We start from the raw sequence: 26,960 nt of genomic DNA, 5'->3' as shown, positions 1-26,960 counted from the left end.
CAGTTTAAAACTACTTAAGCAAATAAACATGTTTACAAATGCAGGTGAAAAGACAGGGGTGTAGAAGCTACCATAATGACTTGGTTTCTCTCTGCTATGCCCTTTGCTGCACTGCCTTCATTCCCAGGCTGTGAAGGTTCTAGAAAGCTATAGAAATCCATTATTTTTCCTGCCAGCAGTCCCAGCATAAAAGAAAAAATCCATTCCTAAAAGGTCCTACACATGTCCTAGGATCCAGACTGATTGTAGCACTTGGGTCATTTATATTGCCATTGCCATTTTAAAATAAGAAATGACTGGCCTGTTGTGCCATAAAAGTAAACCCATGTACTCTTTGCCTAGGGGGCAGAGCTCATCCCTGAACCAATTACTGGCCATATGTATGAAATTGTGCTAATTACCAAGACTTTGGCCATGGGCCTTCACCTGGACCAATAACTGTGTCTGTGTCCCACTCTCAATCCTGCTGCACATTAGAATTGGGGGAGGGGGATGTGAGGGGAAGGAAAGGATAGGGAGGAGGGGAGGAGGGGAGGAGGGGGAGGAATATAATCTGATTTAATTGCTCAGGATGAAACCCAGGTAACCAATGTTCTCTATAAGACTTGAGGTGGTTCCAATGAGCAGCCGAGGTTGAGAATCCTGTACTAGGAAAACTCAGTCCACTAATTAGTCTGGATTCTACCACTGGAGCAAAAAGTAGAACCTCACCTAAACCACATACAGGAAAAGTACAAACCTCAGGTTTGGCTTAAATTAGCAGGGATGGATGCTAGCTGACAAAAAACAGAAGTCTACTGCTATACGGAGTATAAACTATACTCCGTTCTCATATTGGCTGCCAAGCTCCCAACACCTTAAAAAGGAAGGTCAGGTACATTACACACAATTTGCTTTTCCACCTGGATGGCTCTAAACATTATAGTAAGCATTATTCAAAGTGCAAACATGTGTAAATGGCCCTTTTATGTCCAAATGGCCATTCTTTTACATAAATATCAATAGGAATTAGAAGTGCTGAATGAAGCCTGGAGCTATAGTGAGGGAATAGGTCGTGGGAGTAGGGGAAATGGAGAAGGGAATAGTCAGCAAGGAGTTCTAGCTTGTGGGTATATTTCTGTGGGGATCAGGGCAAGTATACTTTAGACTTATTTAGTGATAGTTAGTTGAAGAGAAATGTGTTTAGCAGGAAGATAATAGTCATTAAGGGGGCTAGGTTACAGATACTTAATACGGAGGCTGAGACCACTCAGGGGAAAAATTCCCAGATCTGCTTTTAACCTTGGCAACATAGTGTGCTTCAGGAATTTCTACTTGGTCTTTCACATATCACTAAGCTGCCCTTAGAGTGCAGTGAAGCTCAGTTTCCACATACATAACTTGATGCCAGTAATGCCACACATTCTGTAAATTATAAGGAATATCCATCTTAGAGGCTCAAAAAGTTGTGGTTTGAACAAGGCAGCCCTGTGTCAGTTTAAAGCTTTCATGGTTTAGGACCCAAAGTCTAGGTAATGCAAGCAAATATTCTCATATTCCTCCTCAGTGGATTAGGTTCTTAAGTGGCAAGTCATACATCTTCTGTCCCCGTCTTGTCTAAATTATTTGCTTATCAGGTCAGAACCAAAGTAACTATTTACCCCCAGTGGTCATCCAGGCTAGAATATGAGCTAACTACTCCAGAGACCAAAGTCTTACACAGATTAGCTTACAACCATATTGGTGACATGTTTTAAGTCAATTCTCTATGAATGTTTGTTCCTCCACAAAACACATTCTCTAGTAAGGTCCTATGAGGTTTCAGTTAAAGAACATTGGGGAAGATGCTAACTAAAACGGCTCTTACCTTGGTGTTCGTAATGAGAACTCCCAATCTTTTTTTACTATTGAAAGATTTGAACATAGTAACTGAATGACCTGAAGTTTCTTTTATCTTTCTTCCTTTGAAATGAATACATCTACATTGATAATTATTTACATGAAGGGAAAAAAGGCAATCACAATCTGGAGAATCAATGGACCCTTCCCAGAATACTTTTTAAAAATAAATAGAATTATCAATAAATCAAGTATATTAGAGTACATTAGTTCAGATTAATAGACCCTGAAGATTCTGTGGACTTACATTAAGCATCTAGTCTTATGTAATCTCTAAGTTTTATTCAAGGGTACACTCACATAGTTTCAACAAAGCATGTTAGAAAATGTCTTAGCAGGGGAACAAATTCAGGTAATCATAGAGCTATGCAGTTAATGCAAATAGGAATACTAGCAAAACGGTGTCAGTGTAGGCATGAGGGTTTTGTTTGGGCTACGAACAAATGCAAAGTCCATGCCCTGACTGAGGAGGGTAGCCTTATTAAGGTCCAGCAGATTTTTGCTATCTGGAAATGTGAGTCCCAAATATGGCTGTGTCTCCCCCTTTTTCAAAAGAAGCCAAGAATCTGGATTTTTATATGAAATATCTATATTTATTCCTGTTGGCTGAAGAAAATCTTAAGCCAACTGAGAAAAAACAAAACGTCCTTTACCAGATTTGTCTGCAGGACTGAAAATCTGCAACTTTAGGAAAGTAGGAGTTGGAAGAAATTAATTATTCATATTTAATGTAGTTTTTATTATCAACATCTTCATTAAATTTATTTTTAAAACATAAATATCCATTTAAATGTAATCTACTTCCTGAGGTAGCAGCATGATACAATTGAATAATCACAGGCTTCAGAAGCAAAACTGGTTTTCATTGTTCTAACAAACATTTAATGAAAACCTACTTTTATGTGTCAGGCAATATACAAGTTGCTAGAAATATAAAGATTAAGACATTGTCTTTGTTTCCAGATTTTACAGATTAGTGTGCAGAGAATTGTACCAAAAGATTATATAATGTAGTGTGTTAAAGCCTATTAGAAAGATAAATACTACAAAAGAAATAAGAAGGGAAGAAGCAGGCATATCTTCCCTGGAGGGTTGAGAAGGATTTTCAGAGGAGAGATCTCCTTGAGTAGGGCTTTGTATCAAAGGCCCATCTTATTTACGATGTAATGGGCTATACTGAAGTATTAGGATGTTATCCTAGAGGAAATGAGGGTGGCTGAAGATTTCTGAATAACGAAGCAACATGTTCAATTTCTGTGATCATTCTGGCAGCAGTATAGAAAATGTCCTACAGGGGGAGACAGAGAAGAGGATAAAGACCCAGAAGATAATTTCTGTCATCACACTAGGTCAAGGGATCATGAAGCAAGACTACTTGGTTGGAAAGACATTTAAGGGATAAAAACAACAGAGCCTACTCACTGTATTTTAGTGGAAGTGGGTAGAGTGGCAAAAGAGAGGGAACTGTTGAGAAGGACTCTCAGGATTTTCTCTGACATTGGAGCCAAACTATTTGAGTTCAAATTCATCCTTTTCAACTCATTCGCTGTATGATTTTAGGCAAGTTATTTATTGTTTTTGTACATACATCAAGCTTTCTTAGAAAAATGTTTGTATTGGGGTCTAACAATCCCTGTTATTAGTTATTACAATTTAGAATGGCATTACCATTTAGATTGTCATAGTAGACTAAATGTTGCATTTGAAGTACGCTTAGAACATTCTAGTCGAGTATGCACATCTGTGGCTGAAAAGAAAGTCCCATTAGCATACTGATGATGATTAAAGTCGTGCATGCAGATGAAATCTTCCAGTGCACATTTGGAAGAAAAGTCCAGGGTTCCAGTCTCCAGGACACAGGAGTAGACAGATAAAGAAACGAAATTTGCAGAAGCTCATAAGATGAGAAGACCAAAAAGGCAGTATGAGAAAAAGAATAGAGTGTTTTTTAAAAACCAAGAGAGTAATAGTCTATAGAAAGCTTATAGTCAACACAGAAAATGCTAGAGAGGAGTCAAGTATGAGACCTGAGAAGCCTTATTATATTTAACAACTAGGATATCTTTAATACAGTAATTTGAAATGCCTTCTTAGTCTGTGATATACAGAAAATACTAAGATTTCAGTTTCCATTATCTTTAATTTTAAATGTATTGCTAGAGAGAAGAATGAAAAACAATTTCTAGATTGAACCATATAAACTCTTCAAATTTATAGTCCAAAAAAACATAAAATTCAACAATTTCATATAATTCAGCAAATATTACTGAGTACCTGAAAAGCTGCCCCCAAAGCAGTAAAGAAAGGGATTCGTTCCTATTGTCTGTGTCACGATGCAGGAGCAAAAAATTACCCCTTTTTTATTTTAATTTTTCTAAAGAGAGCTCATAATGATTGCTAATATTGTATTTACATTGGAATAGCACTTAATGATTTCTAAATGCTTTCCTTACTCTGCATCCTACTGTAATTAATTCTCTTGTCACTTTGCCTTTTAAGTTTATAAATTGCAGAGATGAAACCTAAATGCAAGAGTAATTTGAAGGGAAGAATATTCATACCTTTCCAAAGAACAATGGTACTATGAAAAGTCTGGTTGTTTTGGCTGTATAGAAGCATCAAGTACAAAATATTAAGTGGGTTGGCTTTAGAATTAAGTCCTGACTCTAATACTTACCAGGTATGCGGTCCAGGGAAACCTAGTCTTCATAATCTCTGTGTTCTTTTATGTGAAATGGAGATAAGCTGCTGCCTCTCAGGGTTTTGTTAGGATAGGGTAAGGTGATTGAGGGAAGGAGCTTAGCATAGTGCCCCTTACAGCAAGTGGTGCTATTTCACTTTTTAACTCTCCATAGTAGATAAGCATGAGAGAGTCTGAGAAAATTGTTTTTAAAAGGGCAAGTTACTTTTAGGAGGATTGATCTGTTCATACTCCTACAAAAACCTTTCATTTTTTTCTAACACTGCAACCTTGTCCATTCACTGCTAGGCCTTCCAAGCAGACCAGAGCCAGGTTCATTACTCCCTAAGGATCAAGGACTGAGTAAGCATGGTACTTCTTGTCACTCAGGGGCTAGCTGATGTGCTCTTTTATAACCGGAGAAATACATGACTCACAAAATGAAATCCCTCAAAATCTATACCCAAGTAAAAACCACACAACTAGTACCAAAGACTTACAGAGAAGCAGTATCTCTGTTTCATAGGTAACTCTGTCATACCTCATACTTTCTTAGGAACCTGATCGTTTCCAAGAACAAAAGATCAAATTACTATTAAAATGTATAATTCTCTGTCATTTTACATTAAATTAAAGCAAAACAGGTTAAAACACATGCTGAAACTATCTGGTGAAGAAGCACTTTAAGTTTATAACCTGAGTTTTCAAAGTATTTGGTGGCATTTCATTTTTAATTTTAAATTAAATTAAATGATGGAAAAGGTTTGGAATGTGGTAATGGAAGTACAGCACTGTGAATGTAATTAAGAGCACTGGATTATATATTTGAATGGTTAAATGGGGAAATTATAGGTTGTATGCATGTTACCAGAATAAATTTAAAAAAAATAATCCTTAGTACTATACACATAAATAGTGAATCCTAAAGTAAACCATGGACTATAGTTAATAATACAATTATAAAAATGTTCATTGAATGTAACAAATATTCACACAAATGCAAGGTGTTACTAACAGGGTAGTATGCAGGAACTGTGTTTTACCCATGATTTTTCTGTAAACCTACAATTTCTTTAATAAAATAAATGAAAACAAGGCTGAAAATGCTCTAATGTGTTATTTACTTTGCATTTTTCTGACAGATTTCTATACATTGCCATTAGCAAAATGGTCATTAAAGATGTAATATAAGACTATTCAGCTAAATGAAAATACCACAAAGTATGATAGTATTATGGATCATAAAGTAAAGCCGCCGGTACAGATGTTCCTAATTATACTAAAAACACAAATACTTACACAAACCAGTTGGTTCCAGCTACAGAATAATTCAATTAAAAGAGTGCTTATAATTTAACAGTATGAAAGGCAGTTAAAAAGGCAGAGAAATATAAACCTACAAAGTCTATGCCAAGGAAACGGTTCTAAATTCTCAAGGGTAAGAAATCAATTTCTTTCCTTACTACAGGTAGAAAATTTTTACCTGAATTAATAAAAAAAAACTACCATGACTATGCCTTTAAGGAAAACACACACACACACACACACACACACACACACACACATACACTACTTAGCTAGCTTTCACCAAGAGAAACACCTATCTAACTCCAGCATATCAAATAGAATCTGCTTTGGGAAAGTTAAAATGAGACTCCTGACTAGGTTAAATTTCTTGTTGAGGAAGTGATGCAGTAGGTAATGTGATATAGAAGTAAATCAGCAAACACAGGAAAGCACAAGCTCTAAGGACATACAGGATTCCCTTTGCAAATAATGATCTTGGCAAAGAGCCTCCTTTATGTACAGAAAACTTTGTTCCTTGCTTATAGCAACTCTCAAGGCTACAACAGATAATTGTGCACTGCTAATTAGGTTTACAAACTATTGTGCTCAAACCAAAAGATGTGTGATAGCTTGATTCAGCAAAAGAAACTATATCAGCAAGGGCAAGCTATAAAAATTCATTCTTCTGTGATTACTGATCTTTTAATCTTACACAGTATGAATTTTAACACTGCGAATCTGTAATGCCATTCAAAAATTGTTTCGATGCTTAATGGCTTTCAAAAAAATAGCAAAAATGAGAGAGAGAGTTAGGAAAACTTTTGGACACAAATATTCAATGTGTTTATTTCCCCAAAGCTGATTAAACATACATTTCATAGCCTAAACTGTTGATCCTAGGACACAAAACTCTTCCAGGAAAGCAAAGGGACATCTATTCTGCATGAAACAGGAAAATCAAATGCAGTACATTACCTTGTGTCACTTGTTGAACTGCCAACATTATCCCAGACACGGTGTCTGGCAGCAAGTTTTCTTTCAGATTGTAATGTGGTGCCCATTCCAGAATAGGTAGACGCCTTCTACACCACTGCTTAATGTCTTCGCAATGGGGAGCAGGCATCTTGCTCCAGAGCACGCTTTTCTTTTTCCTCCTTGCCCCTGTCATTTTTCAGATTCCCTCTTGTAGGAGTAAACTTCTTTAGAAAAGAAAAGCTGCTGCAGAATACCTTCTTTCAATGCCAGTCTCCAATTCTTCTGTGGTTTACAGTGTCCAAGCTACCCAGAAAACAAATAAATAAATGAGAGAGAAAGATTAACAGAAGCACTTAAATATATGCAGCTGGATTTTGTGTCTTATTATGGTGTAGCTAATTATTCTAGATTTTTAAAATATAGATTAAAACCTTGAATTCTCATCTGAGTGAAATGGAGAAATGGTTCCTCTTAGTGTGGCATTTTCCTGATCTTGGACAAGGAACGGGTTAAGTTAGTCTACAGCTCCCTCGTCAGTAAATCCCCTTATATTCTCTGTAGTCTTTGTTTTTGGCTTCAATCCCAATGGTTAATGAGGTGGTTCTGGGCGTGTGTTGGATGTGGGCTGGGTTATGCTAATGAGCCCAGGAAGCCCTCAGCTTGTCCAGTCTCTGCCTACAAGCTATGCAAAACTCAAAACTGCCAGAGTGGTGTGTCCTGCAAAATATATAACTAGAGAATCCAGCCTTACTTCTTTGAGAAGTATGTTCAAGATTAGCCAGTTCTACAAAAGTTAGGAACACGACAGGGCATTTCTAAATGTCCGTATCATTTTTACTCCCAGGTAAATAAAGTTTTCCTTCAGACACAAAGATTCAGAGAGCGAACTTCTCAGTTCTGAGAAAGGAATAGCCAGTTCTAATAAATAAACTGAAATTTTATCTCTTGGATTAAGAAAATAAGCATCACAATGAACAAACGTGTGTGTAGGTTTCTGTCTCTGAAATTGTTCACTTGGTTTTCTCTGATTGTTTCCCTGTTGTCTATTTCACACACTTGTGCTATTGTAACTGAAACTTATTGAGCAATGAAAGTATGGTTCAAACTATTGTTTGAAGTGTCCTCAACTCTTTTTGGTGGTACCCTCCTTTCACGTAACTTTTGGGTTTATTTTTTTCTTTTGTAGAAAGGGTGGTACATTTTATAATAGCGCACATAGCCTGTCAGAGATTTTTGTTTTATTGTTGGTTGTTCCCCTTCCCCCTCGGAAAAACCTACATTTATGAGCTGTGCCATTGGAATTAAACCAAAAACCAATTTAATAGCTAAGAACTGTGAAGCCAAGAAAAAGAATACCATGTATGTAGTTCACTGCAGCCCCTTTTAATGCCCATTTGTCCAGGGAGTAGAACTCTGATTTCTGGAAACCTTTAGAATAACAAAGTACTTGGATCCCTTGGCTATTTTTAAGGTCCCTGCTGTACCTTTTCCCATGATTTTTAAATTAAGGTGAATAACTACTCTCTCAGTCATCCAAAGATGACATCGCTTGTGTGCTATCTGTGTGAAAATACCTTTCTTTTTAAATCCAATGAATCTTAAATATTCATATGTAGATTTATATGTATTAATTATTCTTACTACAGAATATAATTTGCTTTGTATTTTTACAATTGTTTACATTATGTTAAATTTCCAAACTATCCAATAGTTCAGGTTTGGAACTTTTACAGAAAGAACCTCATTTAGAGTTTGAGTTGTAGCATTCAAACCCTATTTTCGTAATATGAGAGGTGAACTCACCCAATAAATATAAATCCTCTTTTAATAGAGCTGCTTTGTTGCTTTTCCTTCACAAACAGAAATCTTTAGCTTTTTTCTATATACTCCATACTCCATCCTATCTCTTTAAAGATGAAGAGAATTCAGAAGGCATACAATGAATATACAATACTTTTATAACCAAAATAAGCACTAAAATATTTTTAAGAAAATATATCTAAGTCACAAATTCATGATTTATACTAACAAAATGAGAAAAATATTGAAAACATGCCTGAACTTTCCAATCAACAGACAAATATTATTTGCATAGTTTTAATCATTAAAATAATTTGTGTTAAATGTTAATAACAATTCATTTGAATTGGATATTCATAATTGAAGCTGAATCTGCATAGAAGTACCTAAATCACATTAGTGCCAGCAACTGTTCCCAAACATTCCATATGGGGGGAGAAGAAATTGATAAAAATAGTCCTATAATCCATCAATCAAAAACTTCCTGAAAATTAGAATAAATAGTTTTTAAGAGTCTTTAGTTTAAATTCAGATTTTTGGGGGTTCAGTTCCATATGCAAACACATTATTTAGAACACACCAAAATTTCACTCCAAGATATGTTATCACTCCTATTTATAATCAGCACTACCAAAAAATCTTTATGAAGAAATTCACATATGAGATTCTTAGAGTAATGGGGCCAGTCCACAAAATCCAAGGAGGCTAAATATACTTATTCTTTCAATACTTAGGTTAGCTTACAGGTCAATACTATGTATCAACTCTTTGGGACATCTATTCTCAAATGTCCAGAAATACCTGCACAAATAACAAAAAGCAAACTTCTTATCTTCCACCTCACACATGGAGCAATGGAAATATTCTTCTTTCCAAAGCATCATTTGACCACATCACTGACATTTTGAACTGCCATTATCAAATTAAATTTATTAGTACAAAAAATGTAGCCCTTCTCCACTCCCCTACCACTCTCTAACTTCCTATTAAGTTCATTTAATTCAGCGTGTCAATTGAACAACCACAATTTGCTAGACTCTGCATGAGGTTCTATAGAAGAGTGAGAGGTAAAAAATATTTCTTAGGGGTTATCATTTAATGAAGGAAATAGAAAAATGTATCACTAACCATAATTTAAAACAGAATGGGATAAATTAGCTATCAAGTCATACAGTAAGTGTTATTGGAGTTCAAAGAAGTTAAGAGTTCCTTCCCTCTGGGAAAAACATGCTTTCCACCTTGTCTAGACCCACTGTTCCAGCAGTTAAGTGCACTCATATTCTAGAGCACAGTATTTGGACTCCAATCTATTTCTATATTAATTTCTCTAGTTACTTAGTCTTTTTCCTTTTCTAAACATTTACTCAATACTTACCTCTTCCATGAAACTTCCCATCAGCCTCACTTCTGCTTATGTTGAGAGAGAGAGACTTAGAGATGTTAGGAGGAAAAATAAGGAGAGCAAAATGGTACACTTCTCCTAAGAAATTTTATCTTTGCTTGCTCAACTTCTCCCTGTTCTCTCACGAACTATCTTAGCAGAGCTTTATTTTTGTCAATACAGTTTCTTTTTCTTATATCACATAATGGAGAGAGGAAAAACTAGGTGGAAGATGCAGGATAATGGAAGGAGTGGGAGACAAAGAAAACCTCATTGATCAGGGCTTCAGAGAAAGTTTTAGGAAGTTTGTCTATGAGAACCTCTGGCGTAATTATTAAGTGTGAGGGGAATTGGACCAAGTGAGAAAAGTCTTTCGAGAGATATTGTGCAGGTAGTAAATTGGATCACATTCAATAGGTTTTGAGAGACACTAATAAAGACTGAAATCCTTCTTAAATTAATTTTGATTGCTGCGTTGTGCTTCTGTAACCGTTAATCTGTGTAGACATTGGGACATTTAAAGCACTGATTTCTATCCAGTTTATCCTTGGAAATACAGACTCATAAACCTTGGAGAAGACTAACTCCAAAACTCAGGCTACTTTGGCAAATAGAGCTATAGCATTTATAACAAGAGTATACTTGCTATTTAGTTTTTTATTTATCCCATCAGTTGTTTTTCCTCTATTTTTATCTTTTTTTTTGTATTGAGCCTTTTTTTATTATTCCATTTTCTCTCCTTTGTTGGATTATCAGTTATAACTCTTATTTCAATGATTCCTTTAGGATTTATAGTGCACATCTTTAATTTATCAAAGTCTGTCCTCAAGTGATAAACCATTTCAATTCAAGTATAAAGACTTTACAACTTTTTATTTCTATTTTCCTGTGTGCTGTTGTGGCCAACTTTACTTCTACATTTGTATTAAACCCCAAAATAAATTATCATTATTTTTTATTTGAAGTCACTTATCTTTTAAAGATATTTAAACAATAAGATGAGTATTTTATATTTACCCATGTAGTTACCATGTCCATTGCACTCCAATTTTTCCTTGTTCGTTATTTTTCAATCTTTCTGCATAGTGTATTCATGCTTACTAATCATTTATTCTCCATTGTCTAATCTGCTGTTAATCCTAGCCAATGTATTTCTTAAATCTCAGATATTGTAGTTCAAAGGTATTTTTTTGTTTCTTTTTAATCTTTCATAGCTGGTGTTTTTGTTTTTTTGTGGGTTTTTTATGAGATACCAGGGCTGGTGATCAAACCCAGGACCTCATATGTGGGAAGCCGGCACTCAACCACTGAGCCACACCACATCAACTCCCCTAAGTTGGTTTTTTCATTTGTTTTGCTTATCTTTTTTTTTTTTTAAGGAGGCACTGGGAACCAAACCTGGGACCTCCCATGTGGGAAGCAGGTGCTCAACTGTTTGAGCCATATCTGCTCCCCCATAGCTGGTGATTTTTACTGGATGTCAGATACTATGAATTTTGTCGTTTTGAGTGCTGGAATATTTTTGTATTCTTATCATTATTCTTGATTCTTGAACTTTGTTATGGAATGTGCTTAAGTCGCTTGGAAACAGTGTGATCCTTTGGGGCTTGTTTCTAAGCTTTAAAAGGTAGGATTAGAGTGACATTTATTCCTATTACTGAAGCAAAACCCTTCTATGTACTCTACCAGAAACCCTGTGAATTATGAGATTTTCCACTCTGGCTCATAGAAACATCAGCTATTCCTTACCCTGTGTGAGTTCCTAGGATTGCTTCTTTTAATCATTTCCCCAGCTTTGGTACTTTGCATAACACTCATGCTGTTCCTTACTTAGCCAAATATTCTACATGTGCAGGTTGCTGGAGTTCTATTCTGTTTAGCTCTCCTCTCTGGTACTCTGTGGTATGAAATCTAGCTGCCTTGGCCTATCCAAACTCCCAACTCTTTCTCTTCAACTCAGGGAGGATGACAGTCTCCTCTTGGATTCTCTTCCATCTCTACACCCTGCTGCACAATGATCTGCAAAATTTCTCCTAGTGGTAAGCTGAGACAATCATAGGGCTTTGCTTCCAATTTCTTCAAGATCACTGCCCTTTTTTGCCCAATGTCCAAAATCTTGACATCGTTGTTTCACATATTTTGTAAGGTTAAGGTTTTTATGTGTTTCAGGCAGGAGCATGAATCCAGTTCCTCCTACTCTATCTTGACTAGAAATGGAAGTTAACCATCACATAATATGGCTTTCAAACAATATACCGTGAGGGTGACCTTTCTCATGATTTGCTACAGTTTGCCAATTTTTCTTTTAAAATGTGATACCAAAATTTATCACAGAACTTACCTATGGTCTGGCTTTAAAAGAATAAAAGGTACCACACAGTTAAATTCTAACTTTACATTCACTACAGTTAAATCTTAGATTCTCCATCTTTAATTACATAGAAGCTTTTAAAAAGCTCTAACATCAAATTTTATATTAAGCACTATTAAATTTTCATATATTAAATCTGGTCAATTAACTCATCATGTCAAGATCTTTTTGAATTTGATCTAGCCATCACTAGTACTGGCAATTACGGTCTTAATTCCAACATAGTAGCTATTCCTCCAAACATTGTTACCCCAAATTTGATTAAGCATGCAGTATAAGTCCTTATTCAAATCATTTATAAATAGAAAACCAGGCACATATATTAGACCCTGTCCTTCAAACTGAAATGTTTTCTTTTATAGAAATTATTTGAAAACAAATAGATTTTTAAAATTTTGTCAAAGATACCTTAAGAGTTCATAACAAAATTATTACTGAAATCAAATATACTGTGTCTGCAGCAATCATGTAACTCTTCAATCTAGTGCTCCTATTAAGAGAGATAATGAAGTTTGTCTAACAACTACATTAGACTCTCCCTCTGGATATAGTGTGCCCATTTGGAAAGCAAGATGAAAGCAGAAAAAAAGGGACTATATGGAACTATTGTATTACACAGAAGAAAAATGGCTAAAATACTCCGTGTTACCTATATTGTTCTTAGAGATTAGAACAAAAGAGCAAATTTACCCTACATTATCATTATCATACAGTGTTTGATGTATGAAGAGTAGCGTGGCTCTTTAGTGTTGATCTCATTAAATCTTATATCTTAAAATTGAAATAATACTTATATGTCACCACAAAATGAATGGGATTCAAGCAGTGTGGAAATCATTTCCAAAGGATTCCTGAGAGATCGTCATTCAGCTTTTTAGGCACGAAGTACAAGGATATTTAATATGCAAGGCTCCTAATTATGTTTAGGGTTCTGATTGGGGACAAGAAGTATTCTTATCAAAAGACAATTATTGTGTGTATAGAAATATGAGTAAGCCTAGAAAGTTGAAAAATAATGGACTTCCTCTAATATATATGTGTTAAAATGTGAAAAACTAAAACCCAAGTTCCTACTCATTCCATTGCTCTAAATTTCCACAGTGAAATTTCATTATGTTGTATTCTTCTTGATAAGGATAAATAGGGCAAAAGGCAGAACACTGTCACCTTGCTAAGAATTTAAAAAACATTTACTTTTCCCAATATTTTTCCTCACTTTTCTGGTTAGTAAATAATAAAATTTCTATTATAGAATAGAAAATTTTGGAAAGTATAAAGAGTTAATACAAAAAAAATTCCAGAATTACATTATTGATGAACATTTTGGTATATTTGTTCTAGTTTTTTCCTCTATGCAGTGTGTTTCTTTAAATAGTTGAGGCATAATTGTATAGACAACTTTTTTATTTTACTGAGCATTATATCATAAGCCTTTGTTATGCCATCAAACGCTCTTAAAGAGCATCACTTTCAAATGACTATGCAATGCTCTTTCACAGGCGTGTATCATAGTTTATATATTCATTTTCCTAGGGGCAGATACTTTGCTTTCAGTATTTTACATTTTTACAAATAATAGTTAAATATCTATGGGCATAAATCCCTATTCAGATTCCTGATTATTTCCTTAGAATTGGAATTATTAGGGTCCAAATGGCAAAGAACTGTCAGTAGTAATGTCTTTTTTTATTGGTGAATATATTTCGTGTGCTCCAACAAGGCTATTCTGGGTCATCTTTATGTCAGTACAGATCTATAATAAACTGGTTTTTGAGTTATCTCATTGGAATGTTCTTTAATACTGTATCACATGTTGACTTCCACAACAATTTAAAATGTCTATTTTTTTCCTCGATCAATTGACTTTTCAGTAAAATTTTGCAGCACTCTTACTTAAACTTTCCTGGGACCAGGAGGCCATAGGATATGTCTTTCTTTTGAGCTAGTTTTACTTGCTCATTTACATTCCATAAGTGAAAACTTAATTCAAATATAGGCTACAACTAAATATCTTACTTCCAAAAAGCACATGAAAATATTCAGAAATTCTCAGTGATCGAGCTTATTTATCCTGAGAAAGAGATATTGGGTGGCTAAATATAACTCAAGACAGTAGAGTCAAAGTAATAGGAAAAGGGATAGTTCTCAAAATACTTTATAGTTGATTGAAACCTGAAATTTTAGGGAAGTTTTAGGCTCTCTATGAAGCACTTCATTCTTCAAGTGTTCACTAATTTGTAGCATAACTTAAATTTACTCTAGAAGTTTCAAGGTTTATACTGCACATAGATTGTAATGATACTTTGTGCTATATTCACTATATTATTGACTGTCGAAAAGACATATACTAACCCCCAGGAAGCACTTATTTTAATTCACGTCAGAAGGAACATAATAGAAAAAAACATTTTTTGAAGTGTACTATGGAGTCAGACAACTAACCAGCATATTGGCAAGCAAAACTGGAATTCATTGCCAACTTTTCAAGGTCCTTGAGAGGAGTGTTTAGATAAGTAGGGTACCAAGGACAATGCCTGGCAAATGGGAGAGGCACTGACAAATATTAGCTGTTAGCTCCTGTAAATTTCTTTCATTTGTTTCTAAAATGATTTGAATAGTGTTGATCATTTTTTCAACAGTTTTGAACTTAGTTTTTTATCTATCTTAATACATTAAAGGCACATAGAACACCATACATGTCTTATTTCCCATGGTTATTCAATTAGAACTAAATGTTTTCCTTCTATCCTGGGATGAACAATCTTACCCACTTGATAAAATTGCAGGCCTGTCTACTTAGCCTTTGAATTGAAAACCAACCCAAACCTATTTCAGTCTGTTTCACTAGAATCCCCAATATTGATTTGGACTAAAATAATACTTATCCTCAAATCATGAGCATGTCCTTTGATCAGTTTGCACATCTGCATGCCAACCCCAATCTTCCTGCTCAGGCTCTGAAATTTCTTATGTTCTAAGGTGGTCCTGAAATTCCTAAACTCTGGGCTTGGATTTTATCTTCTGGTATTTATCTTCTACTTTCTGGATATGGGTAAGAAAAATCCCTCATATTCTGTGTCAGTAGAGATGAATTAGTTCACGGAAACATTGCAATGTGGAGTTGAGAAGAATTCTAAAGCAGTGTACCTTTGATCATCAGGAAAGCTTCCATAGATCTATTATGGCTGCCTACCGTGGGCACCGGAAAGTGACTACACAGTATGAATATACCATTATCGTTCGAGGAATTGTTAATCCAAGGGAAATACCTTATGAAAACTAGCAGAAATGGTTTCTCATGTGTTTATTTTTAGATCACTTCTTTAAAAATTGATTTTGAGTCTCAACCCAATCTATGAAAACAAAGTTTACTGTACTTAGAAACCTAAAACTAGTGCCAAAATAATAAGTACTGACTATGTTTGGCAGTATTTATGTCTATCAGTTCTTTTAGGTGTCCATAGAAAAGGAATTATTTTTGGTAGGCAGTCTAACCTGTAAATAAAAGAAAATCCCCCTCCCCCTAATTAAATATATACTTCTAAAGTCTCCTATCCTATGAACATTCTTATTATTTGAAGTTGCTATTTTAGTGGATCATTTTAAAAATTATGCAGGATAAATAGAATATTTCCTAATACATCTCCATGGATTACCCATTCCCAAGGAAGTCCTCAAAATGAGGGAGTTATACTTCAGAAGAATTAACATAATTGGGATTGCCAGAGTCTTTAAAACCAAGAGCCAAAAACTTAACTGTCCTACTGGAACTGATTATTAAGACTAGAAATAAGACATTGTATAAACGATCTTTCCCACATTCCAATCAACATGTTGAGCAGATTATGCTTAGGAAAGTGATTGTAATGAAAATGTCTATGTCACATTCATCAATAAAACAATTTCTGAACATAATGACCCACCTCAGTTATAGGGAAAGAAGAAGTTTCATATTCCTCCTCTAGTCTCATGGGCCAGAAGATCATTGTCAAATAGCAATCAGTTGAAAGCACTTACCAATTTATTCATAAATCCATAAAAACAAAGAATCCCACAACAAGAATTGGCTTTCTATTCCTGTATATCATAGAATAATCATCACCTAAGCAGGCTGATCTAATCTTAAACTCTTTTGAAGAATCCTCTTTCTTTTGTTGTTAAAGTAAACAGATTGAAAATCAAAAGGATTGGATAGATAAAAGGAAGTTGTAGAAGTAGAACCCATAATATAGCAAAAAAAGGGGACCAAAGGAAGTAAAAAAGGAATGTTTTCATGTGGCTGGTTATATGGTGACACTGTTAATACAAAGAGGGAAGTGGAAAGAGAACCTAGTTTACAGTGGAATCTGATAACTTCAGTTTTGAATTTATTGAACCTAGGTCCTGGCAGAATAACAACATGTCAAGAAAGTAAGTAGAAATATTCACCAGGGGCTCAGTAGAATGTTGGAGATGGAGATAGAAGTTTGGACTTTCAGAATCTACCACAAGGAGATGAAAATTAAACAAGAGGTAATACAGATTTATTAAAATAAGGAATCCAGAGATAGAACACTGTCAAATATAGAAGAAAAATAAATAAAATGAAAGTATGGAATTTAGCAATTAAAAATTCATTTGGTGAACTTTGGGAGAGAAGTTTTATTATAGTTGTAGGGGCAGAAACTAGATTGCAATTGATTGAAGACTGAATGGGTGTTAAGAAAATAGGGATTTCAAGCCAAAAGATTACTGTGGCAGATTGAAATTATTTTATGAATTCCCAAAAGATAAAAGTTATGTCTGTGGGCTGTTCTACCCCTGTGGGTGCGAGCAACCTTTTCAATTGGTCTATGTCCACGAGGCTAGACACAGGCTGAGTCTCTGCCCTTTTGCGGGGTCCTATAAAAAATGGAGAGGCACCAGAAAAGAGAGCTCTGCCATTTTGACCCTGTCATGTGACAGAAAGGAGTGGCTCAAACAGCTGAGGCCACAGGGAGAGATGAGCCTTTTGCCCAATAGCCGTGCGGCTGAAATCAGGAAAAAGTGGAGCAGCTGAGCCTGAGGGAAGGGGCCTGGCAAGACACAAGCCCTATGCCTGGTTTGCCCTCAGGTGGGCTCCTCGAGACAGGGTAGCTCAGAGGGGAAGGCAGAGACCTGGCAGAGATCGCAGGCCTACTTACTTCAACTCCTGACTGCTGACTTGGGTGAGACAGCACCTCTTTGACGTCTTGAGTTGGACTTTTCACGGTCTTGGAACTGTAAGATTTTACCCCAAATAAATATCCTTTATAAAAGCCAATGTGTTTCTGGTACTTTGCATCAGCAGCCATCTGGCAAACTAAAACAATTACTCTTTGAAGAACTATAACCAAATAGGACGCAAAGGAAGTTTAAGGACTTTTAAGATAGAAATCGCTAATTACTTTCACAGATGACAAAAAAGACAAAGTAGAGAGAAAAAGAGTGAAAACGAGACAAGCCTTGTGATATTAGATGGAGCTAGTCTGGTAAAAGGCAGGAAGTAAGAGGATAGAGGGTACAGATCACAGGATCACCCTTAAAAGGCACAAATATATATTCCTCACACAGGAATGGTAGAAGAACTAGAGAATGAAGAGGGAGTCTGAGAAGAAAGAGAAAGAAATTTAGTGAGTTTTGATCAAATTGCCCCAAATGAACTGGAGTAATAATAATAGAGAGTACGTAGCTAAGTTTGAATTTCAGATAAACAATGGATAATTTTAAAAATATAGCTATGTCCATGCAATATTTGGGACAGATTTATAAAAAACAACTATTCACTGTTATTTCTGTAATTCAAGTTTCTGCATGGGATATACTTACAATAAAAAATTATTCTTTAACTGAAACATAAATTTAATTGGGCACCCTATATTTTATCTCAATACCCTAAGCGAAGGCCATTTGCTCAGAACAAAGTGTTAGTTGGTATATCAAATAAACTCAGAGTTCCTCCACAAGTGAGTTCCCAAGAACATCTTTAAGTAATGGAAAGGAAACTCAATTGTGCTTAAGTTCACTCCACTCTTATTCCTTGGGTCCTCTCGTCATATAATGAACTGGATCAAAAATATCATTGCACGGTTCAGTTCGTGTTCTACTACTAATTTGTTGTTGTACCAATGGTCACATTTGTCCCCGAAGGAGCCTGTGTGTGGCTGCCACATCGATTTTTAATTACAGTTTTGCCCTTTCTATTATTAGCATTGCAATCTTCAGTAAATTTAGTTGACGGAAGGATTAAATGAAATAATTTACTTAAAGCACTAAGCACAAAAGTCACAGAGTAAGCAGTCGATAAATATTGGCATTGGTGCGGGGGCTAATGGTGATAGAAGTAGCAGGAGGAAGAGGAGGTGGGGAAGAAGTTTGTTTTATTCCAAGCACATATAAACTTTATGTAGACTGTATTGTCAAAGCTATTTGTAAGAAGGTTGACAATCAATATGAGTTCAATTACAATCTGGTAAGTCAGACTTTCCTATTTAAACTAACCAAAACTGTGCTTCGTGGTTAATGGAATTTCCTGCACTAACTCTGCAAAGCAATAGTGTCACCTAGTGGTTGTCAAGCCAATAACAAATGTTTAAAAACAGCACAGAGATTGCTGGTGATTTATATCTGCACGGAACTTGCTGAATTTATACCAGTGATGAAGATTGCTGGGAAGTCATTTTATCCCTAGTGTCTTACATTGACCCACCTCACTTTGGCTCAATTGGAATGATGCGTGCTCTATTTTCATGAGGGTATTAGGTATCTGCTGCCCTTGCCTACCTTCACTTGACCACCTAAAACACCGTGTCGGAGAAACAAATGCCTGCTGCCAAGAAAGTTTAAATTGTAAAAGTACTCAAATGGAGTTTGGTGTTTTCACAGCTTCTAGCTCTATTTTTCTCTGAAAACCTTGACAGAGGGAGAAAGGGAGATGCAGAGAGCTGGAAATAGGAAGTCTGAGGCTTACTCAGCCACAAGCTTCAATTTTTTTCTTCTGTTTAGGTTAGAGGTTTCTATTTTCTTTCTCATGTGGTTACAAAATCTATGCTTTTCTTTGGGAAAGGAAAGACATTTCTTTTCCCCAAGCCCAAATTAAGACATAAAAATTCAGTTAAAATATTATTACATATTAATTGGTGAACAGTGTCTATATCAGGTATGTTATGTAGCTTCTGTCCTAAGGGCCTCCCAAAGAGATGAGAGATTTATCATTCATAAGTAAAATTTCCACAAAGTAATGAATAGTGCAGTTTACATTCTCTTCCAGACATGTTGAGAGAAATTAAGTTAGGAATCAAAGTAGACTTTGGGGAAGATTTTACTGGGACCCTATTTAATCTGTCTCTTATATGATACTATTATAGAAACCCCAAACCAGAGTCCCATGGCCTAGTGGTTAGCAGATGGTTAAATTAAGTAAACTTGGCATTATAACTGGTAATACATCAACTCAAATATGGCTTGGGAGTTATTAATCAATGACTGTTAGAAGTATTTCCTGCATTTGTTTGTGAGAAATCTATATTTTTAAACATCACTTAGGCCACAGTCCTTTTAAAGAACCAATCTTTTTTAAGATATATTTTAGAAATCCCCAGACAATTTTCCTCAATTACCAAAATCTTTCTGTGGCTCCCAGACCTTTCACAGTCTTTTCCTCCCCCAGCCTTCCCCTCACCCAAAATCTTTCATAAATACTTCATGCTGACATTGTTTCACAATGTTTCCAGACTGGTGGGAAGTCTGGTTTTCTTTCTTTCTCCTGATAGGAATGAGCATGATATGAACATGGATAATTTATTAGAAAGTACATGCCAGAGTCCAGATAGCCAGTCCTAAACTCGGGTGAGAATTTATCTTTTGTAATATTTCTTTCCAACTCCTATGGTTACTCTTTTTCCTCTTTATGCTTACTTTTAGGACTAGGGACCAAGTCCTCAATGACCAGAGGAAAACCACCTAGATATATTTCTGCCCTGCAGAAATCCCAGACACTCCAACAGAGCATTTAATCCCCGAAGGTGCGCCATCTCCTGCACACCTGGGAAACTAGCTCAGTAACTCACAGCCGATCAATTCGCAGAATATCCATGACTGCTATTAGAGGAAAGGCTGAACTAGAAGAAATAGGCGATATGGTAGAGTACCCTTAAACTCATTTATGTGAGTTACAGGAGGAAAAGGATGATATGCTCTTCTTTAAGTGCACTGCTTTCCTGAATATGTCTGAGGAAATCCAATAGCAATACAAAAACTGCCTAAAATAACCTGCCCATTTATCGAAGAGGAAGACTATTTTCAATCATGATCATTTTCCATCTGAAGAGAATACAGGGTTCTCACTAGCATTTAAGAGCATAAGATACTTCAAATGAAGCAGACGTGGCTCAACTGACAGAGCATCCGTCTACTATATCGAGGGTTCAGGGTTCGATACCCAGGGCCTCCTGATCTGTGTGGTGAGCTGGCCCATGTGTAGTGCTGCCATGTGCAAGGAGTGCTGTGCCTCTCGGGGGCTGCCATTGTGTAGGGGTGCCCCATGCTCAAGGAGTGCGCCCCGTAAGGAGAGCCACCCCATTTGAAAAAAGCACAGCCCACCCAGGAGTGGCACCTCACATATGGAGAGCTGATGCAGCAAGATGAGGCAACATAAAAGAGACACAGTTTCCCAGTGCTGCTGGATAATGCATGCAGATGCAGAAGAACACACAGTGAATGGACACAGAGAGCAGACAACGGGGGGGCGGGGAAGAGAAGAGGGGAAAAAAATTTACTTCAATGTTTAGTTTCTCATTTTTCCTCAGTGGAATCAAGACAGTACCAGGTAATATGTGAAACTGAAAAGAAGGTAAAGGCAGGTGCTCTCCACTACCAAAAAACATTAACAGAGAAGCCACCCAATATTTTTCCCTTAGATATTCGACACAGCATACCCATTCAAAAAAGCATTGCTATTAACTCTACTGCAGCTCATTGTTATTTTTGCAAGAACAATTATATATGCATATATATGTACATCTATGTATACACATATATACAAAGATGTACGTATATATGTACAGTATGTATTTTTTTTTAGATTTATTTTTTATTTCTCTCCTCCCCCCCCCCCCCAGTTGTCTGCTTTCTGTGTCTATTCGCTGTGTGTTCTTCTGTGTCCACTTGTATTCTTGTCAGTGGCACTGGGAATCTGTGTCTCTTTTTGTTGCGTCATCTTGCTGCGTCACCTCTCTGTGCATGCAGCACCACTCCTGGGCAGGCTGCACTTCTTTTATGTGGGGCAGCTCTCCTTACTGGGTGTACTTCCTATGCATGGGGCTCCCCTACATGGGAGACACCCCAGCATGGCAGGGCACTCCTTGCACACATCAGCACTGAGCATGGGTTGGCTCAACACATGAGTCAGGAGGCCCTAGGTTTGAACTTTGGACCTCCCATGTGGTAGGTGGATGCTCTATCCATTGAGGCAAATCCGGTTCCCTACAGTATGTATTTTAACTGCTTTAGTAGTAGCTTAATGGCAAGCAATTTGCTTTACTTCTTAAGAGACTTAGAAGAGATTCTGACTAATCCAATAACCAACTGTTGAAGCTTTTTGGGGGTCACCCTGAAAATTGAGTTTAACTCATTTGAGCAAGAATTAAAACAGAAAAGTTTGTGATATGACCAATAGATTTCACTACATCTAATTAAGTTACAGTGCTGGTGAGCTCCAAAATACATATTCCCAACCAACATTACATACCCAAAGGGATGGTGATTATGCTTTAAAGAGCAAGAAACAAAACCAGATACCAGAACTTTTAGAGAATTGAGGATTTTGATAGTTGAAAAGAAATTAAGCTAAGTATGAAAATAAAACCCCAGATTCAAAGCAAACTAGTGTACATTCCATTCTTCTTATTGTCCCAGTCTTCTACATCTGCCATCTGATCCATTTGGAATAAGGGGATGTTTCTAAAAATCTCAAATTTAGAATACCATCCTTAAGCAAATGGGTGAAGAGAAGAAATAAAGGACAGAGGGAAGGAGTGTCTCAGTACTGATCTGAGGGCTGAAGGCAGTAACTATGTATAAGTTGAAGAATAGCACTTGTGTATCAATGAGGAGGTTAAAAAGAGAGTTGTAGGAATTCTTCTCTGAGGAGTCTATGGGCTGGATGTAGGCACATTTAAAATGAAGCATACTGAATTAAACAGGGAGCTGAGAGTTCAGACTTTGACATGGACACACTGTGATTTTGGACAAGTCACTTCACTTTTTTGAGTTTCAGGAACTTATTTTGTCTGAAAAGCTAGGTTGTTGGGTAACATGTTCCCTTCCACCTTTTCTAAGGGGAAAGTTGCCTTTCTTGAAGAAGTCTTCTCAGTGATTATCTTCTTCATACTTTTTCTCCTCACATTTCTTTTCTCCCCTCTAGGTTCACCATGTTTTACATCATTGTTAGGGTTGACAGAAGTCTTAACTAGACTGAAATAAGCTTTCCTTCTACTTGAGGGTTTATTCTTTTATCACAGTCCCAAAAGGATACCCCAAAAGAGAAAATTTAAGTGTAATCAGTCAAGACTGTGGAAGCATCTTACAAACCCAGAGTATTTCTCCACTAACTTGGAAATATTCCTATTATACTTCAGTTCTCCCAATGAACATTCTTGGGAGCAGGATTCTTGGCTAAAATTGTCAAACCTTAATTTGTCAGTAATTGCCAGCTTTCAGAAATGTATAGCCTTTCTTGGAATCAAGAAACAACTCCCAGGAATCACATGCTCAATCTTTTGCATTCTCTAACATTTTTCCTTAGAAAAATTACATTTTGTTTAAATTGGGGCTTCATAGAGCTATGGTATTAGCCCATTGGGCATAGGCTGTACCTGATTCTTTTATACAATACTTAGAGCCCTGTGAATGTTCTGTCAATAGGCCCTAGCACCCAGAAATTGGCCCAATTTAGGCTACCTGGCAATATCTTCACTAGTCTCTCCACTCCTTGTCACCTACTCAAACATTTTGGCACTCTGGTTTCCCCAGGCCAAGCCACTGTGATTTCCTTAGATGCTTCTAAAATTCAGCAAGACATGTTCAACCAGAAGAACTGATTATGGGACATGTGACTTGGAAAAGCTATTGGTGTGAAGCAAATGGAAGCACCCTCAGCACTGCAAGAAATAGAGTACTATGGAAAAGTGTTTCTTCTAACAATATGTGATCTCTTTCACGAGAAGAGAAGTTTGGAATCAGCAGTAAAATATTTGGTGTCATTTCATGATAGAAACTCTCAGTTTCTCTAAATCTCTGAAAACATAATGTATCAGAATTCTAGTTCATAATACATACCCCCACATGAACAAAAATTAATGTAACATATTATGAACAGACTCATTTGGATAGAAATAAGTAATCTTCAAATTCTTTTAGATTGAAAGAAGTTAATTTCATGAGTATATTATCAGGAAGAAAGCACTTGGTTGATTGCCCATGTACTTTAAAAATACATCCAGAGAAAAAAATTAAACTTAGGATAATTTTTTTTTCTTAATGAGTAATTCTATTTGTGAAAGGATTTCTCACCTTGGAAGTCTTGGGTAATTTTTGTTACATTACATTACCAAAGTTAAACAGCATTATAGATGAAGATGACTACACCTAATTTTCTAACAGATGATAAAGAACCCTAACTATGATTTGGAGGTTTTTATTAGATCAGAGCAAAGCCATGGTAGTACAGAAAATTCTTCTCTGACCTTCAGTTCCTGCCTCACAATGGGAAAGAATCAAAACAAGGAAGGAAGACAATGTACACACACTCTCTCACACACCCCTAAGTCATACAGTACTTGCCTCATGCCTCAAAATCAGGAACATAATGGCTCCATCTTTTCCCTTACAGGTTTAGTGTAAGAAAGATATCTTTTTTTGGAAGAAAATAAGGCTCACCCAATTGTGGAGAAGAAAAAAATTTATTTTTAATCTTGCAAGAAGGGGCGCACAACCAGAAAATGTGGCTGGTGCCTGAGCAAAGAAAAATGTATACCCCCTAAGTCTAGCATGCAAGTCCTTCTTCTGTTTTTCCATAGATTGGATACTTTAGAAGTTATAGCCTATCTGAAAAGATCTAATTTTCCCATGCAAAATTTGTGATTAATTGCTTCCCCCATCACATTCCAACCATTTTAGTTTTTACCTGCTCCCCTTTGCCAAATAAGGAATGGAATTTACTGCTGAATTGGTATTGACTTAGCTCTTTCTTGGGCATCTTTTTTACTGCCTATAAGACTGGCTTAAGCTAGTTTCCTTTGTTCCTGCTTAACCCGGGAGTGGGAGACTGAGGCAGTAGGCTGCTAGGTTACATTAATTAATATGTTTTTCCTTTATGTGAAAACTAAACTAATCTTCGTTTCTTACAATTGCCCCTCTTTCTTTTAAACTCTTTTTAGTTTTTATGTTTTTATTTTTAAAAATTTTTAAGCACTATCTTACACTCTTTATTATAGATCTTTTTTAAGGGGGTACAGATTGTTTTGGTTATACTCTATGGGCATTTGTTTGATTAGAGCAGTTTTAAAGCGTTTTTGAACTAGCCCTCATGCACATGGAATGATAAGCACTCCAGCTGAGATAATGAGGGAAGTTAAGACAGTGCAATCCCTTCCCATTTTTCAAACTAATTTTTAAGCCATTTTGTGAGTGAATTGTTAATGCCAGAATTTTCTGCTAATTCCTCAGATAGGGCTGTTAGGCCTTGTAAAGCTTTAGTGATAGTTCTGTTAGGGGCAGTGTTATTGGGGATGAATGTACAGAAACTAGCTTTAATCATAACACAGAATCCCCCTTTCTTAGCTAGCATTATATTTAAGGCCATTTTATTTTTTTATGCCATTTTGCTAGTAGCATTTAATTGTTTTGCAATTTCCTTAACTGCATTTTGGTGTAATTGATAAATTTTTGTTGATTATAATAAATACAATTAATCCAGTTTACATTTTTATTAATAGTGGCCCAAGAATGACTCAAACCCAGCTGCTACTTGATTTTTAGCCTTAAATTTATCTGGGACTTCTTGGGGAACTTTTATATTGTTTAAATAGATTTGCTCCCAATGGATGTGTCATGATGATGGGAACGAGTGTTTTGGGGGGGAGAGGGGGGGGTGGGGGAGTGGGGTTGAATGGGACCTCACATATATATTTTTGGTGTAATATTATTACAAAGTCAATAAAAAATAAATAAATAAATAAATAAATAAATAAATAAATAGATTTGCTCATTAAAAGAACCAAGTAAACTTTTTTTTTTTCTCCCTGGGTTGATATTTTTGCTTTTTTAAAAATGCTGAGGTGAATGGGATAATCAGTTAGACCAGAGCACAGGTTTTGCCCCACCTCTCAGGCAGTATTGGTTGGAGAACATCCTTTTCACAGTACTACCACAGGTTTGTTTGAGGTTTGACTAAACTGGAGAAATTGTAAGTACAATTAATGCTTACATTTTACACTTGTGTAGACGAGGCTATAGTTTTAAGGTTCCAGAATCTTTTTCCCTGTTTAGAGAGACAAGCAGAGTGCTGTTCTGGGCCCTACGGGAGGCAGGTATGGCCTTGATGTTTCTATGTTTTGACCAGTGGGAAGAGAGAGGACAACATATGACAATTTTTACCAGGAGTAGCATTTTGGAGGAGGAGTATTATGCACTTAAACTCATTTTTATGCTTTTCCATACTTAGTGGAAAGGGTGCAATATGAGCTATGGGCCGGCCTATTGCACAAGCCTAACAGTTGCTTTTGTTTAGACTCTGGATTGTATATTTGATTCATTTTACCTAGGTATTTGTGTTTCCCTATCTTGTTTCTATTTTCATGGCTTGCTTTAAATTTTTTGCCTTAAGTATCCTACCTGCTTTGGGATTATTTTGAATTGGGGAACTGGCCTTTGGTGGTTTTTTTTATGTTATTTTTGAAGGTTTAGCTGGAGAGGGCATTGTTGATGTTATATTTACAGGGGAAGGAAGGACTCAGATATGGAATCTCCTCAGAGATGCTCCCATTCCATATACTTTATCGACTACTTGGTTTCTGGTGCTGCTCCCAGTTTTTAATTTGTTTACTTTTTTAATAGTTATTACTACTAGATTGCACTGAAAACTTTTGCAGTTTGGCAGGGTATTACCTTTATAAAAAGTTATCTTACCCTTTAACGGCCTCGAACTTGGTGAGACTCATCCCATATTTACGGTTCATTCTTTATACTGGGTAGTCCACCATACATCACCCCAGGAGGGGTAAAGGGGGGTTCGACTGTAACCATTCCCCACTGTCTCTGGGCATAGGTATTTATTTTTCCCACTTAGCCATCGCTGGTGCTCTAAATTTCCAAAGTTTATTACTTGGTAGGCATTAAACTGCACTGTTTGGGACTCCGGACCTTTAGTTACGTTTATAACCAATTTGATGGGGCTAGTTGCTTTTTGGTTTTGAAACATTATGGCTAGTAAGATTATTTTTACCTGTAATTTAAGGTTTGAATTTCTCTTCTGGTATTCTGATAGGACTAGGGCCATTGTTGACTAGGACAATATACAACTCAACTCCCCC

The 26,960-nt window shown here is 36.2% G+C and overlaps 1 protein-coding gene across 1 annotated transcript in view; it reads right to left on the bottom strand.

Moving 5' to 3' along the window:
- SLC26A7 (solute carrier family 26 member 7) overlaps positions 1-7,366 on the bottom strand; it is a 127,476-nt gene extending 120,110 nt beyond the window's left edge. The window contains exons 1-2 of the mRNA XM_058275714.2: positions 7,252-7,366; positions 6,821-7,123 (exon numbers count right to left, since the gene is read on the bottom strand). Of these exons, the coding sequence (XP_058131697.1) occupies positions 6,821-7,013 (193 nt within the window). The 5' untranslated portion in view covers positions 7,014-7,123; positions 7,252-7,366. The remainder of the gene's footprint in view (positions 1-6,820; positions 7,124-7,251) is intronic.
- Positions 7,367-26,960: the final 19,594 nt, after the last annotated feature.

This window comes from Dasypus novemcinctus, chromosome 14 (genome assembly GCF_030445035.2).
Source record: "Dasypus novemcinctus isolate mDasNov1 chromosome 14, mDasNov1.1.hap2, whole genome shotgun sequence".
Taxonomy (NCBI): Eukaryota; Metazoa; Chordata; class Mammalia; order Cingulata; family Dasypodidae; genus Dasypus; species Dasypus novemcinctus.
The sequence above is the reverse complement of the archived record's forward strand: the minus strand, read 5'-3'. Positions and strand labels throughout refer to the sequence as shown.